General features: G+C 50.8%; 1 protein-coding gene across 1 annotated transcript in view; it reads left to right on the plus strand.

Annotated features, from left to right (window-relative positions):
• The first annotated feature begins 2,041 nt into the window (after window positions 1–2,041).
• LOC118379562 (sperm-associated antigen 1A-like) overlaps window positions 2,042–25,162 on the plus strand; it is a 45,173-nt gene continuing 22,052 nt past the window's right edge. The window contains exons 1-8 of the mRNA XM_052512896.1: window positions 2,042–2,048; window positions 2,310–2,354; window positions 2,469–2,513; window positions 2,628–2,672; window positions 2,734–2,833; window positions 8,446–8,598; window positions 10,986–11,143; window positions 17,011–17,152. Coding sequence (XP_052368856.1) covers window positions 2,042–2,048; window positions 2,310–2,354; window positions 2,469–2,513; window positions 2,628–2,672; window positions 2,734–2,833; window positions 8,446–8,598; window positions 10,986–11,143; window positions 17,011–17,152 — 695 coding nt within the window. The remainder of the gene's footprint in view (window positions 2,049–2,309; window positions 2,355–2,468; window positions 2,514–2,627; window positions 2,673–2,733; window positions 2,834–8,445; window positions 8,599–10,985; window positions 11,144–17,010; window positions 17,153–25,162) is intronic.

Below are 25,162 nucleotides of genomic sequence, written 5' to 3' on the forward strand. Positions count from 1 at the left end.
TGTCTGTATGTAGGAAGTCATTGTGACACTATAGCCGTAAACACCTAACATCTGATCCCAGTACAGGCCTCTGGAAGTCACATTATAACAGTGTATTCCTAACATCTGATCCCAGTACAGACCTCTGAGTCAAACAGAACGACAACATACTGATCTCCTTATTTAACATCCTGGGTTTGTTTTCATTAGAATCACCTCCCGTGTATCAACATGCCCAGAACCCAGGGGCACATTCAACTACTACTTTCATACTGTGGTACAGTTCAAACCAAAAGGCCTTCCTCATTATCCTCACCTCAGACCTTTATTACATTTCATTACAGTAGACGCTCTTATCCAGAGCGACTTACAAATTGGTGCATACACCTTATGACAACCAGTGGAACAGCCCTTGCATCTAAATCTTGTTGGGGGGAGAGGATTACCTACCTTACTTACCCTATCCTGTATTCCTTGAAGAGGTAATGTTCTGTGTCTGGTTGATAGGATTGCTGACTGGCCCTGAGGAGTTTGTTCCACCATTAATGCAGCGAACAGTTTGACTGGGCTGAGCGGGAACTGTACTTCCTCAGTGGTAGGGGCGAGCAGGCCAGAGGTGGATGAACGCAGTGCCCTTGTTTGGGTGTAGGGTCTGTTCAGAGCCTGGAGGACTGAGGTGGACAGCTCCTAGGAGGACCATGGTCTTGTAATAATGTCTCTGTGTCTGGCCAGTAGGATTGGACAGCCCTGAGAGAACTTGGGAAGGTTGAACACCAGATGTCTCTGTGTCTGGTTGAGTAGTAGGGGTTTAATGGCACAGGCAGGGAGCCCAGCCAACAGGACCTGCAGTAATCAAGACGGGAGATGACAAGTGCCTGGTAGGATGCTTCCTGTGTGAGGCAGGGTGTCTGTTGTTGCATGAACCTACAGGATTGGACAGTCCTGAGGGTGGACCAGGTCACGCCAAGGTTCTGTGTCTGGGAGGAGGACACAATGGAGGTTGTCAACCGTGATGGCGAGATCATGGAACGGGCAGTCCTTCCCCGGGAGGAAGATGCTGAGGTTCAGTGAGGTGGTGATCCGTCTGGTCTGATATGTCTGCCAGACATGCAGACATGCGATTCCCACCTGGTCCTGTGAAATAATGTCTCTGTGTCTGGTCTGCATAGCAATGATAGGACAGACCTGAGGACCTATGACAGAGCCAAGTGACTTGGTGTATCTGGTAAGAGAGGGCCTAGAACAGAGCCCTGGGGACACCAGTGGTGAGAGCGCGTGGTGAGGAGACAGATTCTCGCCACGCCACCTGGTAGGAATGACCTGTCAGGTAGGACGCAACAAGCGTGGGTCGCTGGAGACCTGTGTGGAGAGGAGGATCTGATGGTTCTGTGTCTGGTTGGAGCAGAGGAGAGAGAGTTAGCTTTAGCAGTGCGGAGCGCCTCCGTGATACAGAGAAGAGCAGTCTCAGTTGAATGACTAGTCTTGAAACCTGACTGGTTTGGATCATGAAGGTCATTCTGTTGGTAGGATAGACTGGCCAAGGAGGACCAAGAGTTTTGGAGTAATGTCTCTGTGTCTGGTTGTAGTAGGACATCGGAGGGACAGTCCTAGGAGGACCAGAAGGGGTGCAACTCTGGCTCTCTTGTCTGGTTGGTAGGATTGGACAGTTGATGAGGACCTGAGGTAAGGGAAAGGTCTCGGAAATGTCTGGAGAAGAGAGGAGGGGATAGGGTCAGCGGGCAGGTTGTTGGGCGGCCGGCCGTCACAAGACGCAGATTTCATCTGGAGAGAGAGGGGAGAAAGAGGAGGAGCATAGGGTAGGGCAGTGTGAGCAGAACCAGCGGTGTCGTTTGACTTAGCAAACGAGGATCGGATGTCATCGACCTTCTTTTCAAAATGGTGACGAAGTCATCTGCAGAGAGGGAGGAGGGAGGGGGAGGATTCAGGAGGGAGGAGAAGGTGGCAAAGGTTCCTAGGGTTAGAGGCAGATGCTTGAGAACTTAGAATGGTAGAAATGTCTCTGTGTCTGGACAGGGAGGAAAATTGAGACAGCCCTGAAAGGATGCCAGGTGCAGGGATAATGTCTCTGTGTCTGGTTGGTAGCTGATTAGCAGGCAACAGCACGCTCCGTAGACAGCCCACCAGACTGTAACAGTCTCTGATGTCTGGTTACAACTTGGACTGTCTGAGTCTGTGTAGTAATGTCTCTGTGTCTGGTTGATAGGACTGGACAGCCCTGAGGACCTGTGTAATAATGTCTCTCTGTCTGGTTGACAGGATTGGACAGTCCTGAGGACCTGTGTAATAATGTCTCTGTGTCTGGTTGGTAGGATTGGACAGCCCTGAGGACCTGTGTAATAATGTCTCTGTGTCTGGTTGGTAGGATTGGACAGTCCTGAGGACCTGTGTAGTAATGTCTCTGTGTCTGGTTGGTAGGATTGGACAGCCCTGAGGACCTGTGTAATAATGTCTCTGTGTCTGGTTGGTAGGATTGGACAGTCCTGAGGACCTGTGTAGTAATGTCTCTGTGTCTGGTTGGTAGGATTGGACAGCCCTGAGGACCTGTGTAATAATGTCTCTGTGTCTGGTTGATAGGATTGGACAGTCCTGAGGACCTGTGTAATAATGTCTCTGTGTCTGGTTGATAGGATTGGACAGTCCTGAGGACCTGTGTAATAATGTCTCTGTGTCTGGTTGGTAGGATTGGACAGTCCAGAGGACCTGTGTAATAATGTCTCTGTGTCTGGTTGGTAGGATTGGACAGTCCAGAGGACCTGTGTGTGCTCTACTCTAACAGAGCAGCCTGCTACCTGAAAGATGGAAACAGCTCTGAGTGTATACAGGACTGCACCAGGTGAGACCCTCCTCAACAACTATACATTATTATATACATTATAGACATTATTATAGACATTATTATAGACATTATTATAGACATTATAGACATTCTTATAGACATTATAGATATTATTATAGACATTATTATAGTCATTATAGACATTCTTATAGACATTATAGATATTATTATAGACATTATTATAGTCATTATAGACATGATTATAGACATTATAGACATTATTATATACATTATTATAGACATTAGACATTATTTTAGACACTATTATAGACATTATTATAGACATTATTATAGACATTATTATAGACATTATAGACATTATTATAGACATTATTATCGACATTATTATCATGATTATAGACATCCTCCTTCCAGAACGGTCCTTCTTAGTCTTTGTCCCATATGGCAGTCTATTCCCTATATAGTGCCCTACTGCAGACTACAGGGACCAGTCTATTCCCTATATAGTGCCCTACTGCAGACCACAGGGACCAGTCTATTCCCTATATAGTGCCCTACTGCAGACCACAGGGACCAGTCTATTCCCTATATAGTGCCCTACTGCAGACCACAGGGACCAGTCTATTCCCTATATAGTGCCCTACTGCAGACCACAGGGACCAGTCTATTCCCTATATAGTGCCCTACTGCAGACCACAGGGACCAGGCTAGCTTGGTTGGTCTGGTTGAAACCATAGAGGAGGTCTGGTTGAAACCATAGAGGAGGCTTGGCTGGTCTGGTCTGGTTGAAACCATAGAGGAGGCTTGGCTGGTCTGGTTGAAGTTCTGTTGCGTGGGTCAAATCACTGGGGAAGACAAGCCAGAAAATATTCCACATTCCACAACCTGTGTGCTGTGATAATTGCATTGTTTGCTCTATAACCTGTTAGTTCATATGCATTGACATCATGATAAATAGGCCTCAGGCCTGAGACAATAAGAATACATTCAACCACACCTTTGTTTCATCACAAAACCTGAGTCTGATACAGTGACATCTGATTTGTGTGTGTGTGTGTGTGTGTGTGTGTGTGTGTGTGTGTGTGTGTGTGTGTGTGTGTGTGTGTGTGTGTGTGTGTGTGTGTGTGTGTGAAACCATGTGTGTGTGTGTGTGTGTGTGTGTGTGTCTGTGTAGAAAAACCATGTTGTCTCACCCTACTGGTATAGAAACACCACCCTCCTCTCTTCATATTGACTCACCCTACTGGTATAGAAACACCATCCTCCTCTCTTCATGTTGACTCACCCTACTGGTAGAGAAACACCACCCTCCTCTCTTCATGTTGACTCAAACCTACTGGGAGAGAAACACCACCCTCCTCTCTTCTGTTGACTCACCCTACTGGAGAAACACCACCCTGGTCTCTTCATGTTGACTCACCCTACTGGTAGGAAACACCACCCTCCTCTCTTCATGTTGACTCACCCTACTGGTAGAGAAACACCACCCTCCTCTCTTCATGTTGACTCACCCTACTGGTAGAGAAACACCACCCTCCTCTCTTCATGTTGACTCACCCTACTGGTTGAGAAACACCACACCTCCTCTCTTCATGTTGACTCACCCTACTGGTAGAGAAACACCTTGCCATACTCTCTCTTCATGTTGACTCACCCTACTGGAGAGAAACACCACCCTCCTCTCTTCATGTTGACTCACCCTACTGGTAGAGAAACACCACCCTCCTGGTCTGGTCATGTTGACTCACCCTACTGGTAGAGAAACACCACCCTCCTCTCTTCATGTTGACTCACCCTACTGGTTGAAACACCAAGGACCATCCTGGTCTCTTCATGTTGACTCACCCTACTGGAGAAACACCATCCTCCTCTCTTCTGGTTGACTCACCCTACTGGTAGAGAAACACCATCCTCCTCTCTACATGTTGACTCACCATACTGGTAGAGAAACACCATCCTCCTCTCTACATGTTGCCTCACCCTACTGGTGAGAAACACCAATGGTCACCCTCCTCTCTCATGTTGACTCACCCTACTGGTAGAAACACCATCCTCTCTCTCATGTTGACTCACCCTACTGGTAGAGAAACACCATCCTCCTCTCTTCATGTTGACTCACCCTACTGGTAGAGAAACACCATCCTCCTCTCTTCATGTTGACTCACCCTACTGGTAGAGAAACACCACATTCCTCTCTACATGTTGACTCACCCTACTGGTAGAGAAACACCATTGTTTCCTCTCTACATGTTGACTTCACTGGTATGAAACACCATCCTCCTCTCTCATGTTGACTCACCCTACTGGTAAGAGACATTCAACACCACCTCCCTCTCTCATGTTGACTCACCCTACTGGAAACACCATCCTCCCTCTACATGTTGACTCACCCTACTGGTAGAGAAACACCATCCTCCTCTCTACATGTTGACTCACCCTACTGGTAGAGAAACACCAATGCACCCTCCTCTCTTCATGTTGACTCACCCTACTGGTAGAGAAACACCAATGCATCCTCCTCTCTTCATGTTGTCTCACCCTACTGGTAGAGAAACACCACCCTCCTCTCTTCATGTTGTCTCACCCTACTGGTAGAGAAATTACCCTCCTCTCTTCATGTTGTCTCACCCTACTGGTAGAGAAACACCATCCTCCCCTCTTCATGTTGTCTCACCCTACTGGTAGCTAGAAACACATCTTCATGTTTCTACCCTACTGGTAGAAAAACACAATCCACCCTCCTCATCTCACATGTTGACTCACCCTACTGGTAGAGAAACATTAGCCTCTCTCTTCAGCATTTGTCTCACCCTACTGGTAGAGAAACACCACCCTCCTCTCTTCATGCCTTCACCCTACTGGTCTAGAAACACCATCCTCCTCTCTACATGTTGACTCACCCTACTGGTATAGAAACCCACCCTCCTCTCTTCATATTGACTCACAATACTGATATAGAAACACCATCCTCCTCTCTTCATGTTGACTCACCCTACTAGTACAGAGAAACACCATCCTCCCTCTCATTCATGTTGACTCACCCTACTGGTAGAGAAACACCATCCTCCTCTCTACATGTTGACTCACCCTACTGGTAGAGAAACACCATCCTCCTCTCTCTCATGTAAAACTCATGTTGACTTGGTATCCTCAGTCTCATGCTACATGCGCTAGGGAGCTAGGTACTATAGTGTGGGTGTATGCAGGGCCAGACCTGATCCCTTCCTATCCTCAGTCTCATGCTACATGCGCTAGGTAAAGGTACTATACTGTAGGTGTATACAGGGCCAGACCTAATAATATAATAATATATGCCATTTAGCAGTTTGCTTTTATCCAAAGCGACTTACAGTCATGTGTGCATACATTCTACGTATGGGTGGTCAGGGAATCTGAACCCACTACCCTGGCGTTACAAGCGCCATGCTCTACCAACTGAGCTAACAGAAGGACCTGATCCCAGTCCTCAGTCTCATGCTACATGCAGCTAGGTAGCTAGGTACTGTACTGTAGGTGTATACAGGGCCAGACCTGATCCCTTTCTGATTGGTCCTCACGCTACATGCGCTAGGTAGCTAGGTACTATAGTGTAGGTGTATACAGGGCCAGACCTGATCCCTTCCTATCCTCAGTCTCATGCTACATGCGCTAGGTAGCTAGGTACTGTACTGTAGGTGTATACAGGGCCAGACCTGATCCCTTCCTATCCTCAGTCTCATGCTACATGCGCTAGGTAGCTAGGTACTATAGTGTAGGTGTATACAGGGCCAGACCTGATCCCTTCCTATCCTCAGTCTCATGCTACATGCGCTAGGTAGCTAGGTACTATAGTGTAGGTGTATACAGGGCCAGACCTGATCCCTTCCTATCCTCAGTCTCATGCTACATGCGCTAGGTAGCTAGGTACTATAGTGTAGGTGTATACAGGGCCAGACCTGATCCCTTCCCGTCCTCAGTCTCATGCTACATGTGCTAGGTAGCTAGGTACTATAGTGTGGGTGTATACAGGGCCAGATCTGATCCTTTCCCATCCTCAGTCTCATGCTACATGCGCTAGGTAGCTAGGTACTGTACTGTAGGTGTATACAGGGCCAGACCTAATCCTTTCCCATCCTCATGCTACATGCGCTAGGTAGCTAGGTACTGTACTGTAGGTGTATACAGGGCCAGACCTGATCCCTTCCTATCCTCAGTCTCATGCTACATGCGCTAGGTAGCTAGGTACTGTACTGTAGGTGTATACAGGGCCAGACCTAATCCTTTCCCATCCTCATGCTACATGCGCTAGGTAGCTAGGTACTGTACTGTAGGTGTATACAGGGCCAGACCTGATCCCTTCCTATCCTCAGTCTCATGCTACATGCGCTAGGTAGCTAGGTACTGTACTGTAGGTGTATACAGGGCCAGACCTGATCCCTTCCTATCCTCAGTCTCATGCTACATGCGCTAGGTAGCTAGGTACTGTACTGTAGGTGTATACAGGGCCAGACCTGATCCCTTCCTAACCTCAGTCTCATGCTACATGCGCTAGGTAGCTAGGTACTGTACTGTAGGTGTATACAGGGCCAGACCTGATCCCTTCCCATCCTCAGTCTCATGCTACATGCGCTAGGTAGCTAGGTACTGTACTGTAGGTGTATACAGGGCCAGACCTGATCCCTTCCTATCCTCAGTCTCATGCTACATGCGCTAGGTAGCTAGGTACTGTACTGTAGGTGTATACAGGGCCAGACCTGATCCCTTCCTATCCTCAGTCTCACGCTACATGCGCTAGGTAGCTAGGTACTATAGTGTAGGTGTATACAGGGCCAGACCTGATCCCTTCCTATCCTCAGTCTCATGCTACATGCGCTAGGTAGCTAGGTACTATAGTGTAGGTGTATACAGGGCCAGACCTGATCCCTTCCTATCCTCAGTCTCATGCTACATGCGCTAGGTAGCTAGGTACTATAGTGTAGGTGTATACAGGGCCAGACCTGATCCCTTCCTATCCTCAGTCTCATGCTACATGCGCTAGGTAGCTAGGTACTGTACTGTAGGTGTATACAGGGCCAGACCTAATCCTTTCCCATCCTCATGCTACATGCGCTAGGTAGCTAGGTACTGTACTGTAGGTGTATACAGGGCCAGACCTGATCCCTTCCTATCCTCAGTCTCATGCTACATGCGCTAGGTAGCTAGGTACTATACTGTAGGTGTATACAGGGCCAGGCTTGATCCTGTCCTCAGTCTCATGCTAGGGAGCTAGGTACTATAGTGTAGGTGTATACAGGGCCAGACCTGATCCCTTCCTATCCTCAGTCTCATGCTACATGCGCTAGGTAGCTAGGTACTATAGTGTAGGTGTATACAGGGCCAGACCTGATCCCTTCCTATCCTCAGTCTCATGCTACATGCGCTAGGTAGCTAGGTACTGTACTGTAGGTGTATACAGGGCCAGACCTGATCCCTTCCTAACCTCAGTCTCACGCTACATGCGCTAGGTAGCTAGGTACTATAGTGTAGGTGTATACAGGGCCAGACCTGATCCCTTCCTATCCTCAGTCTCATGCTACATGCGCTAGGTAGCTAGGTACTATAGTGTAGGTGTATACAGGGCCAGACCTGATCCCTTCCCGTCCTCAGTCTCATGCTATTTAAACCTGCAGGTCCTTGGAGCTGCAGCCCTTCTCCCTCAAGCCCCTCCTACGCAGAGCCATGGCTTATGAGACTATGGAGCGGTACCGACAGGCCTACGTGGATTACAAGACCGTGCTGCAGATAGATATCAGTGTGCAGGCTGCACACGACAGTGTTAACAGGTAAACTACTTCACCCTCACCTTTACCCTCATTAGGGTTGCAAAGTTCCATTAACTTCCCAAACTTCCCAGGTTTTCCAGAAATCCCAGTTGGTGGATTCCTGGAATCAAGAGACCATGAGCAGGCCATCTGGAATCAGGAGACGATGAGCAGGCCTTCTGGAATCAGGAGACCATGAGCAGGCCTTCTGGAATCAAGAGACCATGAGCAGGCCATCTGGAATCAGGAGACCATGAGCAGGCCTTCTGGAATCGGGAGACCATGAGCAGGCCTTCTGGAATCAGGAGACTGTGAGCAGGCCTTCTGGAATGGAATCAGCAGGCCATCTGGAAGACCATGAGCAGGCCATCTGGAATCAGGAGACCATGAGCAGGCCATCTGGAATCAGGAGACCATGAGCAGGCCATCTGGAATCAGGAGACCATGAGCAGGCCATCTGGAATCAGGAGACCGTGAGCAGGCCTTCTGGAATCAGGTGACTGTGAGCAGGCCATCTGGAATCAGGAGACCGTGAGCAGGCCTTCTGGAATCAGGAGACTGTGAGCAGGCCATCTGGAATCAGGAGACCGTGAGCAGGCCATCTGGAATCAGGAGACCGTGAGCAGGCCATCTGGAATCAGGAGACTGTGAGCAGGCCATCTGGAATCAGGAGACTGTGAGCAGGCCATCTGGAATCAGGAGACTGTGAGCAGGCCATCTGGAATCAGGTGACTGTGAGCAGGCCATCTGGAATCAGGTGACTGTGAGCAGGCCATCTGGAATCAGGTGACTGTGAGCAGGCCATCTGGAATCAGGTGACTGTGAGCAGGCCATCTGGAATCAGGAGACCTGTGAGCAGGCCATCTGGAATCAGGAGACCATGAGCAGGCCATCTGGAATCAGGAGACCATGAGCAGGCCATCTGGAATCAGGAGACCATGAGCAGGCCATCTGGAATCAGGAGACCATGAGCAGGCCATCTGGAATCAGGAGACCATGAGCAGGCCATCTGGAATCAGGAGACCATGAGCAGGCCATCTGGAATCAGGAGACCATGAGCAGGCCATCTGGAATCAGGAGACTGTGAGCAGGCCATCTGGAATCAGGAGACCGTGAGCAGGCCATCTGGAATCAGGTGACTGTGAGCAGGCCATCTGGAATCAGGAGACCGTGAGCAGGCCATCTGGAATCAGGTGACCGTGAGCAGGCCATCTGGAATCAGGTGACTGTGAGCAGGCCATCTGGAATCAGGTGACTGTGAGCAGACCTTCTGGAATCAGGAGACCATGAGCAGGCCATCTGGAATCAGGAGACCATGAGCAGGCCATCTGGAATCAAGAGACCATGAGCAGGCCATCTGGAATCAGGAGACCATGAGCAGGCCATCTGGAATCAGGAGACCGTGAGCAGGCCATCTGGAATCAGGTGACCGTGAGCAGGCCATCTGGAATCAGGTGACTGTGAGCAGGCCATCTGGAATCAGGTGACTGTGAGCAGGCCATCTGGAATCAGGTGACTGTGAGCAGGCCATCTGGAATCAGGAGACCATGAGCAGGCCATCTGGAATCAGGAGACCGTGAGCAGGCCATCTGGAATCAGGAGACCGTGAGCAGGCCATCTGGAATCAGGAGACCATGAGCCAGCCATCTGGAATCAGGAGACCGTGAGCCAGCCATCTGGAATCAGGAGACCGTGAGCCAGCCATCTGGAATCAGGAGACCGTGAGCCAGCCATCTGGAATCAGAAGACCGTGAGCCAGCCATCTGGAATCAGGAGACCGTGAGCAGGCCATCTCGAATCCACCGAGCAGGCCATCTGGAATCAGGAGACCGTGAGCAGGCCATCTGGAATCAGGAGACCGTGAGCAGGCCATCTGGAATCAGGTGACCGTGAGCCAGCCATCTGGAATCAGGAGACCGTGAGCCAGCCATCTGGAATCAGGAGACCGTGAGCAGGCCATCTCGAATCCACCGAGCAGGCCATCTGGAATCAGGAGACCGTGAGCAGGCCATCTGGAATCAGGAGACCATGAGCAGGCCATCTGGAATCAGGAGACCATGAGCAGGCCATCTGGAATAAGGAGACTGTGAGCAGGCCATCTGGAAACCACCGAGCACGATATCTCGAAAACCTGGACATTTTGGGAAAGTTAACAGAATTGATCCACCCTACAGTCACAACCATGTGAAGTGATTGAGAGTTTGTTTGAAAGGCCCAAGTCAGACCGCCTTAACTTATAGACTCTTAATTATCCAGCTCAGACGTCAATCTGCTTCAAGCAAACGCTGTGGTGTGAATTACCTGCTGTCCCTCCCTGTCCTCTAGCTACTATTTATACACTGTCCCTGCACTTACATAATAGAGGATGGGAGGATAACGCTGTGTGTGTGTGTGTGTGGTTCCTCCAGGATCACGCGGTTACTGATAGAGCAGGACGGAGAACAGTGGAGAGAGAAACTACCTGAGATCCCTCTGGTCCCACTATCAGCTCAGCAGCACCGCAGGGAGGAACCACCCAGCGCTGAGGTCCTACAGGCCAGAGCAGAGAAGGCCAAGCAGCACGCAGGTAGGGCTCTCTCACTCAGCCGAGTCCACACTCTTAGAACAAAAGGGTTCCAAGGGTTCTTTGGCTGTCCCCATAGGAGAACCCTTTGACGAACCCTTTTTGGTTCCAGGTAGAACTCTGTTGGGTTCCATGTAGAACCCGTTTTGGTTCCAGGTAGAACTCTGTTGGGTTCCATGTAGAACCCGTTTTGATTCCAGGTAGAACTCTGTTGGGTTCCATGTAGAACCCTTTTTGGTTCCAGGTAGAAATCTTTAGGGTTCCATGTAGAACTCTCTGGGGAAAGTGTTCTACCTGGAACCAAAAGTGTTCTACCGGGAACCAAAAGTGTTCTACCTGGAACCAAAAGGGTTCTACCTGGAACCAAAAGGGTTCTACCTGGAACCAAAAGGGTTCTACCTGGAACCAAAAAGGGTTCGTCAAAGGGTTCTCCTATGGGGACCGCTGAAGAACTCTTTTAGGTTCTAGACAGCACCTATTTATCTAAGCGTGTAGTCACCCAGAAGCTAATCAGTGTCCGCTGACCAGCCGTTTCCTCTGTCACAAGAGACTACATTCAGCCTGACTCACAGCATGAGTCCAGAATGACCCCCTACTCCCTATGTTGTTCACTAATTCTGACCAGAGCCCATAGCACCCTATTCCCTATATAGAGCACGACCTTTGGCCAGAGCCCAGGGTTAAACGCAGTGCAATAGGGAGCCATTTTCTGTTCAGCAAGCATCAGCATCATCATTCCTCATCCTCTGTCTGCTGTGAGCTGGAACCTTCAAAGGTCTTATCGTCGACTGCAGCAGTAGAGACTGGAGACACTGTCTGCTAGAGGACTGGAGGGGGACATACTGTCTGTTAGAAGACTGGAGGGGGACATACTGTCTGCAAGAGGACTGGAGGGGGACATACTGTCTGCAAGAGGACTGGAGGGGGACATACTGTCTGTTAGAGGACTGGAGGGGGACATACTGTCTCTTAGAGGACTGGAGGGGGACATACTGTCTCTTAGAGGACTGGAGGGGGACATACTGTCTCTTAGAGGACTGGAGGGGGACATACTGTCTGCTAGAGGACTGGAGGGGGACGTACTGTCTGTTAGAGGACTGGAGGGGGACGTACTGTCTGCTAGAGGACTGGAGGGAGACATACTGTCTGCTAGAGGACTGGAGGGAGACACTGTCTGCAAGAGGACTGGAGGGGGACATACTGTCTACAAGAGGACTGGAGGGAGACATACTGTCTGCTAGAGGACTAGAGGGAGACACTGTCTGCAAGAGGACTGGAGGGGGACATACTGTCTGCTAGAGGACTGGAGGGATACATACTGTCTGCTCGAGGACTGGAGGGAGACACTGTCTGCAAGAGGACTGGAGCTGGACATACTGTCTGTTAGAGGACTGGAGGGGGACATACTGTCTGCAAGAGGACTGGAGGGATACATACTTTCTGCTCGAGGACTGGAGGGAGACACTGTCTGCAAGAGGACTGGAGGGGGACATACTGTCTGTTAGAGGACTGGAGGGGGACATACTGTCTGTTAGAGGACTGGAGGGGGACATACTGTCTGTTAGAGGACTGGAGGGGGACATACTGTCTGCAAGGGGACTGGAGGGGGACATACTGTCTGTTAGAGGACTGGAGGGGGACATACTGTCTGCTAGAGGACTGGAGGGGGACATACTGTCTGCTAGAGGACTGGAGGGGGACATACTGTCTGCTAGAGGACTGGAGGGGGACATACTGTCTGTTAGAGGACTGGAGGGGGACATACTGTCTGTTAGAGGACTGGAGGGGGACATACTGTCTCTTAGAGGACTGGAGGGGGACATACTGTCTGCTTAGAGGACTGGAGGGGGACATACTGTCTGCTAGAGGACTGGAGGGGGACATACTGTCTGTTAGAGGACTGGAGGGGGACATACTGTCTAGAGGACTGGAGGGGGACATACTGTCTAGAGGACTGGAGGGGGACATACTGTCTCCTAGAGGACTGGAGGGGGACATACTGTCTCTTAGAGGACTGGAGGGGGACATACTGTCTGCAAGAGGACTGGAGGGGGACATACTGTCTGTTAGAGGACTGGAGGGGGACATACTGTCTGTTAGAGGACTGGAGGGGGACATACGGTCTGCTAGAGGACTGGAGGGGGACATACTGTCTCCTAGAGGACTGGAGGGGGACATACTGTTTGCTAGAGGACTGGAGGGGGACATACTGTCTGCAAGAGGACTGGAGGGGGACATACTGTCTGCAAGAGGACTGGAGGGGGACATACTGTCTGCTAGAGGACTGGAGGGGGACATACTGTCTGTGAGAGGACTGGAGGGGGACATACTGTCTGTGAGAGGACTGGAGGGGGACATACTGTCTGTTAGAGGACTGGAGGGGGACATACTGTCTGTTAGAGGACTGGAGGGGGACATACTGTCTGTTAGAGGACTGGAGGGGGACATACTGTCTGTTAGAGGACTGGAGGGGGACATACTGTCTGTTAGAGGACTGGAGGGGGACATACTGTCTGTTAGAGGACTGGAGGGGGACATACTGTCTGCTAGAGGACTGGAGGGGGACATACTGTCTGCTAGAGGACTGGAGGGGGACATACTGTCTGCTAGAGGACTGGAGGGGGACATACTGTCTGCTAGAGGACTGGAGGGGGCATACTGTCTGTTAGAGGACTGGAGGAGGACATACTGTCTGCTAGAGGACTGGAGGGGGACATACTGTCTGCTAGAGGACTGGAGGGGGACATACTGTCTGTTAGAGGACTGGAGGGGGACATACTGTCTGTTAGAGGACTGGAGGGGGACATACTGTCTGTGAGAGGACATACTGTCTGTGAGAGGACTGGAGGGGGACATACTGTCTGTAAGAGGACTGGAGGGGGACATACTGTCTGCTAGAGGACTGGAGGGGGACATACTGTCTGCTAGAGGACTGGAGGGGGACATACTGTCTGCTAGAGGACTGGAGGGGGACATACTGTCTGCTGAGGACTGGAGGGGGACATACTGTCTGTTAGAGGACTGGAGGGGGACATACTGTCTGCTAGAGGACTGAAGGGGGACATACTGTCTGTTAGAGGACTGGAGGGGGACATACTGTCTGTTAGAGGACTGGAGGGGGACATACTGTCTGCTAGAGGACTGGAGGGGGACATACTGTTTGCTAGAGGACTGGAGGGGGACATACTGTTTGCTAGAGGACTGGAGGGGGACATACTGTTTGCTAGAGGACTGGAGGGGGACATACTGTCTGCTGCTGGAGCCCCTTCCCCCTAGCCCTATACCCTAGCCCCTCCCCCCTAGCCCCTCCACCCTATACCCTAGCCCCTTCCCCATAGCCTTATACCCAAGCCCTTAGCCCCTCCTCCCCCGCCCTATACCCTAGCCCCTCCCCCCTAACCCTATACCCTAGCCCCTTCCCCCTTGCCTTATACCGTAGCCCCTAGCCCCTCCTCCCTCGCCCTATACCCTAGCCCCTCCCGCCTAGCCCCTCCCCTAACCCTATACCCTAGCCCTATACCCTAGCCCTCTTTCCCTAGCCTTATACCCTAGCCTTATCCCCTAGCCCTACTCTCCCTAGCCTTATCCCCTAGCCCCTCTCCCCTAGCTTTATCGCCTAGCCCCTCTCCCCTAGCCCTACTCTCCCTAGCCCTTCCCCCCTAGCCCTAGCCCCTCCCCCTAGCCTTATCCCCTAGCCCCTCTCCCCTAGCCTTATCCCCTAGCCCCTCTCCCCCCAGCCCTATACCCAAGCCCTAGCCCCAGTCCAAGTCCTAGCCTCAGACTTATCTTCAGCACCAGTCCCAGCCTCAGCCCTATACCCAAGCCCTAGCCTCAGCCCTATACCCTATACCCTAGCCTCAGCCCTATACCCTATCCCCAGGCTCAGCCCTATACCCAGCCCTATACACTAGCCCTATACCCTAGCCCCAGCCCTATACCCGAGCCCTAGCCTCAGCCCTATACCCCAGCCTCATCCCTATCTATACCCTAGCCCCAGCCTCAGCCCTATACCCTAGCCCAAGCCTCAGCCCTAGCCTCAGCCTTATACCCTAGCCCCAGCCTCATCCCCAGCCCTATACCCTAGCCCCAACCCCAGCCGTAGCCCCAGCCCTATACCCTAGCCCCAGCCCTATACCCCAGCCTCAGCCCTATACACTAGCCCCAGCCTCAGCCCTATACCCTAGCCCCAGCCCTATACCCAAGCCCCTGCCTCAGCCCTATACCCTAGCCCCAGCCTCAGCCTTATACCCAAGCCCCAGCGCTATGCCCCAGCCTCAGCCCTATACCCTAGCCCCATCCTCAGCCCTATACCCAAGCCCCAGCCCTATACCCAAGCCCTAGCCCCAGCCTCAGCCCTATACCCAGCCTCAGCCCTAGCCCTATACCCAAGCCCTAGCCACAACCCCAGCCCTAGCCCCAGCCTCAGCCTTATACCCAAGCCCTAGCCTCAGCCTTATACCCTAGCCCTAGCCTCAGCCCTATACCCAAGCCCCAGCCCTAGCCCCGGCCCTATACCCTAGCCCCAGCCTCAGCCCTATATCCTAGCCCCAGCCCTATACCCTATCCCCAGCCCTATACCCAAGCCCCTGCCTCAGCCCTATACCCTAGCCCCAGCTTCAGCCTTATACCCAAGCCCCAGCGCTATGCCCCAGCCTCAGCCCTATACCCTCACCCCATCCTCAGCCCTATACCCAAGCCCCAGCCCCAGCCCTATACCCAGCCTCAGCCCTAGCCCTATACCCAAGCCCTAGCCACAACCCCAGCCCTAGCCCCAGCCTTATACCCAAGCCCTAGCCTCAGCCTTATACCCTAGCCTCAGCCCTATACCCAAGCCCCAGCCCTATACCCTAGCCTCAGCCCTATACCCTAGCCCCAGCCTCAGCCCTATGCCCCAGCCCTATACCCTATCCCCAGCCCTATACCCAAGCCCTAGCCCCAGCCTCAGCCCTATTCCCAGCCTCAGCCCTAGCCCTATACCCAAGCCCTAGCCTCAGCCCCAGTCCCAGCCCTAGCCCCAGTCCTAGCCCCAGTCCTATACCCCAGCCCTAGCCCCAGTCCTAGCCCTAGCCCCAGTCCTATACCCCAGCCCTAACCCCAGTCCTAGCCCCATCCCCAGTCCTAGCCCCAGTCCTAGCCCCAGTCCGGGAAGCCCCAGTCCTATATCCCAGCCCTAGCCCCAGTCCTATACCCCAGCCCTAGCCCCAGTCCTAGCCCCATCCCCAGTCCTAGCCCCAGTCCTATACCCCAGCCCTAGCCCCAGTCCTAGCCCCATCCCCAGTCCTAGCCCCAGTCCTATACCCCAGTCCTATATCCCAGTCCTAGCCCCAGTCCTATACCCCAGTCCTATACCCCAGCCCTAGCCTCAGCCCCAGTCTCAGGGCCGTGCTGCAGCCAACCATAATTGATGTTTTAACTGTGATGAATGGAAGAAGGGAGCGGGCAGCTTTTTCCCAGAATAATAATAATAATATATGCCATTTATCCCAGACGCTTTTATCCAAAGCGACTTACAGTCATGTGTGCATACAGCCCTACGTATGGGTGGTCCCGGGAATCGAACCCACTACCCTGGCGTTACAAGCGCCATGCTCAGCCAACCTGATGTTTTAACTGTGATGAATGGAAGAAGGGAGCGGGCAGCTTTTTCCCAGAACACCCCAGTGGTCTAATTAATTAGCTGTCCATTATCACATGAATGACTGCTGATTCAACCTGTTTTCACCCTGGATTTTAAAGGACAAAATTACCACTCACTTATTTTTTTGTGAAATACGATTCTTACAACAAAAAAACACTAACATTTTTGTCAAGTTACTCAGTATGATGTCACACATTTCCTCAACCAACACCGTTTCTTCCTTTGCCTGCAGCTCAAAAAGCAGAAGTCTGTTTCAATTCGCTGAAACAAGAAGGAAATGAGTTTGTGAAGAAAGGTCTGTTCCAGGAGGCTCTGAGGACGTACAGCGAATGCCTTAAGCTGAAGCCAGAGGAATGTCCCATCTACACCAACCGGTAAGGACCTGACCGTGTCTCCTTCATCCTAACAGGCACAGTAATGTACAGTGCATTCGGAAAGTATTCAACCACCTTGACGTTTTCTACATTTTGTTACGTTACAGCCTTATTCTGAAATGGGTTAACTTGCCCCCCTCTTCAATCTGCACACAATACCCCATAATGACATCCCAATACCCCATAATGACATCCCAATACCCCATAATGACATCCCAATACCCCATAATGACATCCCAATACCCCATAATGACATCCCAATACCCCATAATGACATCCCAATACCCCATAATGACATCCCAATACCCCATAATGACATCCCAATACCCCATAATGACATCCCAATACCCCATAATGACATCACAATACCCCATAATGACACCACAATACCCCATAATGACATCACAATACCCCATAATGACATCACAATACCCCATAATGACATCACAATACCCCATAATGACATCACAATACCCCATAATGACACCACAATACCCCATAATGACAAAGCGAAAACAGGTTTTTGATTATTGTTTTTTACAAATAATAAGACAAAATAAAATATCACATTTACTTAAGTATTCAGACCCTTTACTCAGTACTTTGTTGAAGCACCTTTGGCAGCGATTACAGCCTGGAGTCTTCTTGGGTTATGACGCTACAAGCTTGGCACACATTTTTCTCTGCAGATCCTCTCAAGCTCTGGCAGGTTGGAAGGGGAGCGTCGCTGCACAGCTATTTTCAGGTCTCTCCAGAGATGTTCAAGTCTGGGCTCTGATGCTGCCGCCACCATGCTTCACCGTAGGGATGCTGCCAGGTTTCCTCCAGATGTGACGCTTGGCATTCAGGCCAAAGAGTTCAATCTTGGTTGCATCAGACCAGAGAATCTTGTTTCTCATGGTCTGAGAGTCCTTTAGGTGCCTTTTGGCAAACTCCAAGTGGGCTGTCATGTTCCTTTTACTGAGGAGTGGCTTCCGTCTGACCATTCTACCGTAAAGACCTGATTGGTGAAGTGATGTAGAGATGGTTGTCCTTCTGGAAGATTCTCCCATCGGGAGAGTGACCATCGGGTTCTCCCTGACCAAAGCCCTTCTCCCTGATTGCTCAGTTTAGAGTGGCCAGCTCTAAGAAGAGTCTTGGTGGTTCTAAACTTCTTCCATTTAAGAATAATGGAGGTCATTTTGTTCTTGGGGACCTTCAATGCTGCAGAAATGTTTTGGTACCCTTCCCCAGATCTGTGCCTCCACACAATCCTGTCTCGGAGCTCTACGGACACTTCCTTTGACCTCATACTTGGTTTTTACTCTGACATGCACTGTCAACTGTGGGACCTTATATAGACAGGTGTGTGCCTTTCCAAATCATGTCCAATCAATTGAATTTACCACAGGTGGACTCCAATGAAGTTGTAGAAACATCTCAAGGATGATCAATGGAAACAGGATGCACCTGACCTCAATTGAGTCTCATAGCAAAGGGTCTGAATACTTATGTAAACAAGGGATTTCTGTTTTTCTATGCTTCAGAAATTTGCAAGAAACCTGTTTTCGCTTTGTCATTATGGGGTATTGTGATGTCATGGGGTATTGTGATGAATCCCGGTCTGTGTAACCAGTGGGAACAGAACCCTGGTCTTGGGAACAGGGTAATGTAACCAGTTGGAACAGAACCCTGATGGGAGCAGAATTGTCTTTAACCAGTGGGGAACAGAACCCTGGTCTGTTAACCAGTGGGAACAGAAGGTCTGTGTAACCAGTGGGAACAGAACCCTGGTCTGTGGGAACAGAACCCTGGTCTGTGGGAACAGAACCCTGGTCTGTGTAACCAGTGGGAACAGAACCCTGGTCTGTGGGAACAGAACCCTGGTCTGTGTAACCAGTGGGAACAGAACCCCGGTCTGTGTAACCAGTGGGAACAGAACCCCGGTCTGTGTAACCAGTGGGAACAGAACCCTGGTCTGTGGGAACAGAACCCTGGTCTGTGTAACCAGTGGGAACAGAACCCCGGTCTGTGTAACCAGTGGGAACAGAACCCCGGTCTGTGTAACCAGTGGGAACAGAACCCCGGTCTGTGTAACCAGTGGGAACAGAACCCGGTCTGTGTAACCAGTGGGAACAGAACCCTGGTCTGTGGGAACAGAACCCTGGTCTGTGTAACCAGTGGGAACAGAACCCTGGTCTGTGGGAACAGAACCCCGGTCTGTGTAACCAGTGGGAACAGAACCCCGGTCTGTGGGAACAGAACCCTGGTCTGTGTAACCAGTGGGAACAGAACCCCGGTCTGTGTAACCAGTGGGAACAGAACCCCGGTCTGTGGGAACAGAACCCTGGTCTGTGGGAACAGAACCCCGGTCTGTGTAACCAGTGGGAACAGAACCCCGGTCTGTGTAACCAGTGGGAACAGAACCCCGGTCTGTGTAACCAGTGGGAACAGAACCCCGGTCTGTGTAACCAGTGGGAACAGAACCCCGGTCTGTGTAACCAGTGGGAACAGAACCCCGGTCTGCTCTAACCCCATCCAGTCTGCTCTAACCCCATCCAGCCTGCTCTAACCCCATCCAGCCTGCTCTAACCCCAGCCAGTCTGCTCTAACCCCATCCAGCCTGCTCTAACCCCAGCCAGTCTGCTCTAACCCCAGTCAGCCTGCTCTAACCCCAGCCAGTCTGCTCTAACCCCATCCAGTCTGCTCTAACCCCAGCCAGTCTGCTCTAACCCCATCCAGTCTGCTCTAACCCCATCCAGCCTGCTCTAACCCCAGTCAGTCTGCTCTAACCCCAGCCAGCCTGCTCTAACCCCAGCCAGTCTGCTCTAACCACATCCAGCCTGCTCTAACCCCAGCCAGTCTGCTCTAACCCCATCCAGCCTGCTCTAACCCCAGCCAGTCTGCTCTAACCCCATCCAGCCTGCTCTAACCCCAGCCAGCCTGCTCTAACCCCAGCCAGTCTGCTCTAACCCCAGCCAGCCTGCTCTAACCCCAGCCACCCTGCTCTAACCCCAGCCAGTCTGCTCTAACCCCATCCAGCCTGCTCTAACCCCAGCCAGTCTGCTCTAACCCCAGCCAGCCTGCTCTAACCCCAGCCAGTCTGCTCTAACCCCAGCCAGTCTGCTCTAACCCCATCCAGCCTGCTCTAACCCCAGCCAGCCTGCTCTAACCCCAGTCAGCCTGCTCTAACCCCAGCCAGCCTGCTCTAACCCCATCCAGTCTGCTCTAACTCCATCCAGTCTGCTCTAACCCCAGTGAGTCTGCTCTAACCCCAGCCAGTCTGCTCTAACCCCAGTCAGCCTGCTCTAACCCCATCCAGCCTGCTCTAACCCCATCCAGCCTGCTCTAACCCCAGCCAGCCTGCTCTAACCCCAGTCAGCCTGCTCTAACCCCAGTCAGCCTGCTCTAACCCCAGTCAGCCTGCTCTAACCCCAGCCAGCCTGCTCTAACCCCATCCAGTCTGCTCTAACCCCATCCAGCCTGCTCTAACCCCAGTCAGTCTGCTCTAACCCCAGCCAGTCTGCTCTAACCCCAGCCAGTCTGCTCTAACCCCAGCCAGTCTGCTCTAACCCCATCCAGCCTGCTCTAACCCCAGTCAGTCTGCTCTAACCCCATCCAGCCTGCTCTAACCCCATCCAGCCTGCTCTAACCCCATCCAGCCTGCTCTAACCCCATCCAGCCTGCTCTAACCCCATCCAGCCTGCTCTAACCCCAGCCAGCCTGCTCTAACCCCAGCCAGCCTGCTCTAACCCCAGTCAGCCTGCTCTAACCCCAGTCAGCCTGCTCTAACCCCAGTCAGCCTGCTCTAACCCCAGTCAGCCTGCTCTAACCCCAGTCAGCCTGCTCTAACCCCAGTCAGCCTGCTCTAACCCCAGCCAGCCTGCTCTAACCCCATCCAGTCTGCTCTAACCCCATCCAGTCTGCTCTAACCCCAGTCAGTCTGCTCTAACCCCATCCAGTCTGCTCTAACCCCATCCAGCCTGCTCTAACCCCAGCCAGCCTGCTCTAACCCCATCCAGCCTGCTCTAACCCCATCCTGCCTGCTCTAACCCCATCCTGCCTGCTCTAACCACATCCAGCCTGCTCTAACCCCAGTCAGCCTGCTCTAACCCCATCCAGCCTGCTCTAACCCCAGTCAGCCTGCTCTAACCCCAGTCAGTCTGCTCTAACCCCAGTCAGCCTGCTCTAACCCCAGCCTGCTCTAACCCCATCCAGCCTGCTCTAACCCCAGTCAGCCTGCTCTAACCCCAGTCAGCCTGCTCTAACCCCAGTCAGCCTGCTCTAACCCCATCCAGTCTGCTCTAACCCCATCCAGCCTGCTCTAACCCCATCCAGCCTGCTCTAACCCCATCCAGCCTGCTGTAACCCCAGTCAGCCTGCTCTAACCCCATCCAGCCTGCTCTAACCCCAGTCAGCCTGCTCTAACCCCAGTCAGCCTGCTCTAACCCCATCCAGTCTGCTCTAACCCCAGTCAGCCTGCTCTAACCCCAGTCAGCCTGCTCTAACCCCAGTCAGCCTGCTCTAACCCCAGCCAGCCTGCTCTAACCCCAGTCAGCCTGCTCTAACCCCATCCAGCCTGCTCTAACCCCAGTCAGCCTGCTCTAACCCCAGTCAGCCTGCTCTAACCCCATCCAGCCTGTTCTAACTCCAGTCAGTCTGCTCTAACCCCAGTCTGCTCTAACCCCAGCCTGCTCTAACCCGAGTCAGTCTGCTCTAACCCCAGTCTGCTCTAACCCCAGCCTGCTCTAACCCCAGCCTGCTAACCCCATCCAGTCTGCTCTAACCCCATCCAGTCTGCTCTAACCCCATCCAGTCTGCTCTAACCCCCAGCCTGCTCTAACCCCAGTCAGCCTGCTCTAACCCCAGCCAGTCTGCTCTAACCCCAGCCAGTCTGCTCTAACCCCAGTCTGCTCTAACCCCAGTCAGTCTGCTCTAACCCCAGCCAGTCTGCTCTAACCCCAGCCAGTCTGCTCTAACCCCAGTCTGCTCTAACCCCAGTCTGCTCTAACCCCAGTCAGCCTGCTCTAACCCCAGCCTGCTGTCAGTAAATCCAGTCAGACTAATCAGAGGTATTGTTGCTGTAGTGTGGAAATACAAACAGGAACAGCAGAGGACAGCAGGGTGTCTGCTCCTCTCTCTCTCATCGCCTAATTATAGACACAGTGTGTAACACAGAACAGGGTAGCGGAGCGTAAATTGTCCTAGAAAGACATGCAGCACGGGCTCTCCTGGGATGGGAAACCTGGGTCCTATTCATTAGACACCGAAACAGAACAAACGGACTGAAACAGGAACGGACGACCTGAACTTGTCTAATAAGAAACGCTTATTGTCACGTTCTGTTGCAAAACTTTTTTGCTACGGTTTGCACTAATGAACACGACCCCGTTTCCGTTTCTCATCCTCTCCCATCCCGCCTCTCCTCCCTCCTCCTCTCCTCCCTCCTCCTCTCCCCTCCTCTCCTCCCTCCTCCTCCTCTCTCCCCTCCTCTCCTCCCTTCTCTCCTTCTCTCCCCTCTCCCCTCCTCTCCTCCCTTCTCTCCCCTCCTCTCCTCCTCTCTCCCCTCCTCTCCTCCTCTCCTCCCTCCTCTCTCCCCTCCCTCTCCTCTCCTCTCCTCTCCTCCTCTCCCTCTCCTCTCCTCTCCTCTCCTCGCCTCTCCTCCTCAATAGCAGGTAGAGTAGTGTTGTCAGCGTTGACAGAGTGTTCTGTCCCATAGAGAGGAAAGGGACTGGCCACCCTGACATGACTCACCACACCGTACCTTTGTTTTCATGTCCTGTTCTGCGTAAAGCCCTGTGTGTGTACAGACAGTCACAGTACACACTCCACAGCCACATGAGAGCGTGGCTAAAAAGGACAGCTTTTCAACACACACATGGCCTTAGGGGAAGTGTTGAGTACGCCAGGGGAACGACAGGCTCATCAATATTAAAACACTGTCTTGGTGCGAGGATGTCTGTCTGTGGGGTCAGAAAATACAAGAGAGGCTGATTGTATGAGCTGTGTTTGGCTGCTATGTTGAACAACAGTGTTGTGTTCTCCTCCAGAGCCATAGAGACACTATAATACCATATTACATTCTGCCTCCATAGAGATACTATAATACCATATTACATTCTGCCTCCATAGAGACACTATAATACCATATTACATTCTGCCTCCATAGAGACACTATAATACTGTTGTGTTACATTCTGCCTCCATAGAGACACTATAATACTGTATTACATTCTGCCTCCATAGAGACACTATAATACTGTTGTGTTACATTCTGCCTCCATAGAGACACTATAATACTGTTGTATTACATTCTGCCTCCATAGAGACACTATAATACTGTTGTATTACATTCTGCCTCCATAGAGACACTATAATACTGTTGTATTACATTCTGCCTCCATAGAGACACTATAATACCATATTACATTCTGCCTCCATTGAGACACTATAATACTGTTGTATTACATTCTGCCTCCATAGAGACACTATAATACTGTTGTATTACATTCTGCCTCCATAGAGACACTATAATACTGTTGTGTTACATTCTGCCTCCATAGAGACACTATAATACTGTTGTATTACATTCTGCCTCCATAGAGACACTATAATACTGTTGTATTACATTCTGCCTCCATAGAGACACTATAATACTGTTGTGTTACATTCTGCCTCCATAGAGACACTATAATACTGTTGTATTACATTCTGCCTCCATAGAGACACTATAATACTGTTGTATTACATTCTGCCTCCATAGAGACACTATAATACTGTTGTGTTACATTCTGCCTCCATAGAGACACTATAATACTGTTGTATTACATTCTGCCTCCATAGAGACACTATAATACTGTTGTATTACATTCTGCCTCCATAGAGACACTATAATACTGTTGTATTACATTCTGCCTCCATAGAGAAACTATAATACTGTTGTATTACATTCTGCCTCCATAGAGACACTATAATACTGTTGTGTTACATTCTGCCTCCATAGAGACACTATAATACTGTTGTGTTACATTCTGCCTCCATAGAGACACTATAATACTGTTGTGTTACATTCTGCCTCCATAGAGACACTATAATACTGTTGTGTTACATTCTGCCTCCATAGAGACACTATAATACCATATTACATTCTGCCTCCATAGAGACACTATAATACTGTTGTATTACATTCTGCCTCCATAGAGACACTATAATACTGTTGTATTACATTCTGCCTCCATAGAGACACTATAATACTGTTGTGTTACATTCTGCCTCCATAGAGACACTATAATACTGTTGTGTTACATTCTGCCTCCATAGAGACACTATAATACTGTTGTATTACATTCTGCCTCCATAGAGACACTATAATACTGTTGTGTTACATTCTGCCTCCATAGAGACACTATAATACTGTTGTATTACATTCTGCCTCCATAGAGACACTATAATACTGTTGTATTACATTCTGCCTCCATAGAGACACTATAATACTGTTGTATTACATTCTGCCTCCATAGAGACACTATAATACCATATTACATTCTGCCTCCATAGAGACACTATAATACTGTTGTATTACATTCTGCCTCCATAGAGACACTATAATACCATATTACATTCTGCCTCCATAGAGACACTATAATACTGTTGTGTTACATTCTGCCTCCATAGAGACACTATAATACTGTTGTATTACATTCTGCCTCCATAGAGACACTATAATACTGTTGTGTTACATTCTGCCTCCATAGAGACACTATAATACTGTTGTGTTACATTCTGCCTCCATAGAGACACTATAATACTGTTGTATTACATTCTGCCTCCATAGAGACACTATAATACCATATTACATTCTGCCTCCATAGAGACACTATAATACTGTTGTATTACATTCTGCCTCCATAGAGACACTATAATACTGTTGTGTTACATTCTGCCTCCATAGAGACACTATAATACTGTTGTATTACATTCTGCCTCCATAGAGACACTATAATACTGTTGTATTACATTCTGCCTCCATAG

Source organism: Oncorhynchus keta, unplaced genomic scaffold, assembly GCF_023373465.1.
Source record: "Oncorhynchus keta strain PuntledgeMale-10-30-2019 unplaced genomic scaffold, Oket_V2 Un_contig_9404_pilon_pilon, whole genome shotgun sequence".
Lineage (NCBI taxonomy): Eukaryota > Metazoa > Chordata > Actinopteri > Salmoniformes > Salmonidae > Oncorhynchus > Oncorhynchus keta.